The 5,532-nt window shown below is 61.7% G+C and overlaps 1 protein-coding gene across 1 annotated transcript in view; it reads right to left on the bottom strand.

Moving 5' to 3' along the window:
- NCLN (nicalin) overlaps positions 1-5,532 on the bottom strand; it is a 24,923-nt gene that overhangs the window by 10,706 nt on the left and 8,685 nt on the right. The window contains exons 5-9 of the mRNA XM_011967448.1: positions 4,156-4,259; positions 1,950-2,038; positions 1,689-1,828; positions 1,156-1,334; positions 1-22 (exon numbers count right to left, since the gene is read on the bottom strand). The exon at positions 1-22 is cut by the window's left edge and continues 1 nt beyond it. Coding sequence (XP_011822838.1) covers positions 1-22; positions 1,156-1,334; positions 1,689-1,828; positions 1,950-2,038; positions 4,156-4,259 — 534 coding nt within the window. The remainder of the gene's footprint in view (positions 23-1,155; positions 1,335-1,688; positions 1,829-1,949; positions 2,039-4,155; positions 4,260-5,532) is intronic.

Genomic DNA, 5,532 nt, shown 5'->3' with positions numbered 1-5,532 from the left:
AGTCTTGGAATCCACCCGGGACCTTCACGATTCAAAAACAATTATTTAAAATGTGGACTTGGAGCCAAGCATGGTAGTTCTCACGCTTGTAATACCCGCACTCCAGCCTAGGCGGCAGAGTGAGACTCTGTCTCTTAAAAAAAAAAAAATTAAGCTTAGCTTTAACTACTCAGCTGACATGCAGACGCAGGTTCAGCAGGGGCCCCCCACCTCCAGGCCCCGCGCCCTGACCCGCCCCTGTGCGCAGGTGAGGCTCGCGCCCCGAGGCCTTGGTTCCTACTGGCTCCGTTTTCTGCTTTTCTGGGATTTAAACAGGACTATTCCGTCCCGGTGGAAGAATCCATTCTGGGACCCAGGTGGCCCTCCTGGGTTGACCCCTGGTGGTCTTGAGAGAGCTCAGCACAGCTGGGACAGCCATGTGCCCACCCTCACTTCCTGGCACTCTCCCGGCTGGTGGGCGACCGTCACCTCCATCCTTTCCAGGACTGAGATCACACAGGGACGTGCCCCTCCCTCCCGCCACGGGCTTCTGCAGGCCTCCGATGGCTGAGCTCGTACCTCTCCTGAGGGCCCAGTGACCTCAGAGCAGAGCGGATGAACGGGAAGGGTCTATGCCGGGCCTGCGGGCGCTGGGGGAGGAGACGGCGCCCACCTGCTGGTGCCAGGACCGGCCGGGGTGGCCAGACTGTTTCAGGCTCCACAAAAGCCTGCCCAGGGGCTCACATGACAGCAGGGAGACAGGCAGGACTCAGGGTCAGAGGACACAGGAAGCCAGAGAGACAGTGCCCCAGAGGGAGGCTGGGCAAGGAAGAGCTGGGGTGTGGTGGGGGGCCAGGCTCCCCGAGACAGTCGCCAGGGCCCTGAAGAAGCCCAGAGGCAGGAGCTGCTTTCTCCTAACTCAACAGGTGATAGGGTCTGGGGGTCCCACATAGGGCCATGACCCCAGGCTGCTGGCCTCGCCCTCCCTAGCCCCGGTAAGGAAGAGCTTGTGAATAGCCTGACCGAATAGCCGGCCTCGGCCACACACCAGCCTCTTCCCCACGGCCTGTGTGTGGGGGCCGCTCCCTCCACGCTCTCATGGCCCCTGGAGTTGCGACCTGTGGCTCAGCCCCCAGGAAAGCTCTAGGAGGGGCTGGGTGGCGCTGCCATGCTCACCGCACGTCCATGATGCTGCTGCGCTGGCCGTCGCGGTGGCTCTCCAGGTGGGACAGCGTGAAGGCAGGCAGCCGGCGGATGGCGAAGCGCTCGTGCTCCCAGGCCAGCACATCCTCCGCCAGGTTGATCCGCTTGTGCACCATGGAGAACCGTACCTCGGGGAACTGGTGTGCGGCCACCTGCAGCAGGAGGTGCCATCAGCAGAGGGCAGGCAGGGGTGGTGGCCACCCAGGCCCACTCCCCAAATGCCCCAGGGGCCTCCCAGAACCCCCGAGGGTGTAAAACGAGGAGAAACCCACCTGCCCCCGGGATCCCCCCTGAGGCCAGCTAGAGCCCCGGTGGACAGTGAGCTCTGGGTAAGGAGGGACAGTGGAACACCCCGGGACAGAAGGCCCCAGCACAGCCCCGATGCAGTGTGCCCCTCAGAGCCCCAGGGGCAGACAGCAAGGACACCCTGGGACAAGACGCCCCAACCCAGCCCCGACGTGTGTGCCCCACAGAGCCTGGGGCCCATCCGTCAAAGGGGCACCCACCGTCTCCAGCTCCCGCAGGAAGGCGTGCTGCAGGGTGCCCTCCCGGGGCGGCTTGGACACGTGCAGGTGCAGGCTGCTGCCTCGGCCCACGGTGTCCAGGCACAGCACGAAGGCCACGTTGTCCTGAAGCAGGCTGGAGTCTGCAGGGCACCGAGAGCTGGCGGGGCGGGTGGGGACTGGGAAGTGGCCCCCGGCCCTCCTTCCGTGCCTCCCCACAGCACCACCCTTGCGGCATCCCCACCCCCACCCGGGGCCGCTCACCTGTGTGGTCCAGGTTGTCTTCCAGCCAGCGCTTGGTTCCCTGGTAGTTAAACTTGCCTCCTCCGGAAGCGAAGAAGAGGAGGTTGTACCTGGCGGGGGAAAACCTGGCGTCAGCTTTGACAGGCAAGCACCGGGGCTGGAGGAGGGACCAGGCCAGGTCACAGGTCCCTGAGGAGGGGTATGAAGGCCTCCCCAAAGTCGGAAATCCTGACCAGTCCCTCAAGGCAGGGCATGACCCCTCAGCCCTGTGGACACCAGGGCCAGATGGTTCTCGGGGGTGGGGCTGTTATGGGCACTTGAGGGTGCTGAGCGGCATCCCTGGCCTCACCCACCCCAAACTGGGAGATTCCCCCAATGACAACCACAACTCAGCAGTGTCTCCCGGCAGCAGGGCCTCCCCACATTAGACCCCAACTCTAGAGGCTTCTCTGAGCCCAGGAGGAACCGGGGTGACCGACCAGTCAACAGACACCAGGAGGCCAAAAAAATAAAGTCTATTCACTTAAAGAAGATTTTTTTTTATTTTAGGACGGAGTTTCGCTCGTCGCCCAGGCTGGAGTGCAGTGGTGCGATCTCGGCTCACTGCAACCTCTGCCTCCCGGGTTCAAGCGATTCTCCTGCCTCAGCCTCCCGAGTAGCTGGGATTACAGGCGTGCACCACCACAGCTGGCTAATTTTGTATTTTCAGTAGAGACGGGGTTTCACCATGTTGGTCAGGCTGGTCTTGAACTCCTGATAGGTGACCCACCCGCCTCGGCCTTCCAAAGTGCTGGGATTATAGGCGTGAGCCACCTAGCTGGGCCAAGAATTCTAATGGAACACAGCCTGGGCTGTTAGAAGGGTCACCAGGATCAGAGAAGGAAACTGCTCAGCATGTCCCCTACCCTCATCCTCCCATGTCCGCCCTGGACTCTCTCCAACCCAGTCCCTTCTGCCCCGGAAACCCAACCTCTGCCCCAGCTGCCAGGAAGCCCCCGGGCCTGGCAGAAGCCAGCCCTGTTCACACATGTTTGAAAGCATGAGCTTCTCAAAAGGCATCAGTGGGGGGCTGGGGGAAGCGGTTCTGCAGCTTAAATAAAAAAAAATTTTGGCTGGACGTGGTGGCTCACATCTGTAATCCTGGTGCTTTAGGAGGCTGAGGCAGGAGGATTGTTTGAGGCCAGGAGCTCGAGTCCAAGTTCCTACCTAAACCTGGACGTGACTCCCGGCGCCCTGTGACTGTAAGAAGGCTGAGAAACGTCTCAGCCACAGTGGCCCTGGCCTCTCTGAGCTGCTGACACAATGACGACAGCAGTACTGTCTCGGGAGCGGGTGACTGTCTGGGCCAGGGTCTCACCTGGAGGTGATTCTACCCACCCCGCACGGGAGACACAGTCATGTCTGGAGACATCTGTGGTTGCTACGTCTGGGGGCGCTCCTGGCACGGAGTGGGTGGCGCCCACGACAGAGTCATCCACCAAAGACGTCCACAGGGCCACGGGGGACAAAGCCTGCATTCATTATCTGGGGAAAAATCGAGTCTGCCCCCTGCTTACACCAGACACCAGGATAAACTCCCGACGGGGCGGATGGTACAAACCAGGGGTCCCCCAGCTCCTGGGATTCACCTCCTCTCTCCCTTCCTACTCAGGGTGTGGATTTCAACGTGTGCAGCCTTCTGGGACCTCAGCGGGGCAGATGAGCATGGGACAGTCTCTTGGGGCTCCATGGAATCCCCTGACCCAGGGGGGGTCTCAACCACGGCTGATTCTGCCCCCAGTGGAGAGTGGGCGATGTCTGAGGACACCTGTGACCGCCACGACTATGGGGTATTGCCGGCATGGAGTGGGTGGGGGCGGGATGCTATTCAGTGCCCTGCAGTGCCCAGGATGGCTGCACCCCAGCAAAAAATCCGGCCCTGCCCACACAGGGCTGAGGGGATCCCCCGGTTCCAGGGCCCTTAGCCGGGAGTCTCTACCATTTGCAGCTGACAGCATCCCCAGCAGGCTCCTGGGGCGAGCAGCAGCCGGGCCCCGTGGGCCTCCAAGAAACGGAACCTGTGAGACCTCAGCTTAGCCCTCGATAAACAAGGCACCCCAATTCCTGGGCTAAGGCCCACTTCAGGGCCAGGAGGCTTCACAAAAACAGCTGCAGAGGCGCCTGGTGGGTGGCGCTGTCCGGCAGCATGGCCCCCGCGCCCATCCCCCTGCCCGCCCCTGGCACTCACGCAGCGTGCGTGCGCTTGTAGGTGTAGAGCCGGGAGAAGAGGCGTGCCAGCTCCAGCAGCACGGAGACGCCGCTCCCGTTGGAGTCCGCGCCCAGAGACAGCCACTGCAGGGGCGGGAGAGGCACGGTCACGGTCACCCCCCCCTCGCTCCCGCAGCCCCACGACCTCACTGCCCACAGCAGTTGTGGTCATCTCTCGGTCACCCCCACCCTGCTCCCACAGCCCCACCACCTCACTGCCCACAGCAGCCGCAGTCATCTCTGTCACCCCAGCCCCACTCCCACAGCCCCACCACCTCACTGCCCACAGCAGCCGTGGTCATCTCTGTGCTGTCCCCCAGCCCCTTTGCCATGTCCAGCGGGCAGCTGGGATCGTTCCCCCACTGTATTCAATCCCCAACTGACGGCCTGGGATCTGCAGGGCCCCGCCGAACCCAGGACTCTCCCCGTCCACCTCAGCTCGGCCCGCACCCAGGAGAAGCTACACACAGAGTTTGGAGCCCAGAGCCGGGCCGGATTCGCTCACGGAGGGCAGCGTCTGTCCAGCCCCAGTCTTTGTGCGGGATCCCGTCCGTGGGACCAGCCCTTCCACCCTCGAGCCCCGGCCGTGGGGAGACCTGCATGGCTCGACCACATGCCTTTCCTGCCCTCGGATGCACCTTTGTGATCTAAAGCAGCCTTCTCAGTAAGGCCACACTGCTTCTTGGACATTGCAACGGCTTGGGACCGTCCCAAGGCCACAGCATATAAAGGGGACCTCGGTGACACTGAATTCAGGGGGACAACAAACACCCTCCTCAATGAGAGAAGCCAGATCCAAAAGGCTTTGCTCCCAGTGTAGGATCCGTTCATAGGACCCATCCAACAGGCCAGCCCACAGGTGCTGGGACGGACACGCACGTGCCGGGGTTCCGGGGCTGGGGAGGGGACCAGGAGTGACAGCTGATGGGGCAGGGCTGCTTTCTGGGGTGATGGAATGTTCTGGAATTAGAAAGGGGTGGAGACCGTACCACTTTGGATGTACTAAAACCCACTCGTACACTCTAAAATGGTGAACTTTATGTTTTATGATTATCTCAAAAAATAAATTTGGCCGGGCGCGGTGGCTCACGCCTGTAATCCCAACACTTTGGGAGGCCGAGGCGGGCGGATCACCTGATGTCTGGAGTTCGAGACCAGCCTGACCAACATGCTGAAACCCCATCTCTACTAAAAATACAAAAAATGATCCCCGTATGGGCCAATTATTCACTGGCTGGGCGTGGTGGCTCAAGCCTGTAATCCCAGTACTCGGGAGGCTGAGGCAGGAGAATGGCGTAAACCCGGGAGGCGGAGCTTGCAGTGAGCTGAGATCCGGCCACTGCACTCCAGCCTGGGC

Source organism: Mandrillus leucophaeus, unplaced genomic scaffold (genome assembly GCF_000951045.1).
Source record: "Mandrillus leucophaeus isolate KB7577 unplaced genomic scaffold, Mleu.le_1.0 Scaffold8, whole genome shotgun sequence".
In the NCBI taxonomy this organism is placed as follows: domain Eukaryota; kingdom Metazoa; phylum Chordata; class Mammalia; order Primates; family Cercopithecidae; genus Mandrillus; species Mandrillus leucophaeus.
The sequence above is the reverse complement of the archived record's forward strand: the minus strand, read 5'-3'. Positions and strand labels throughout refer to the sequence as shown.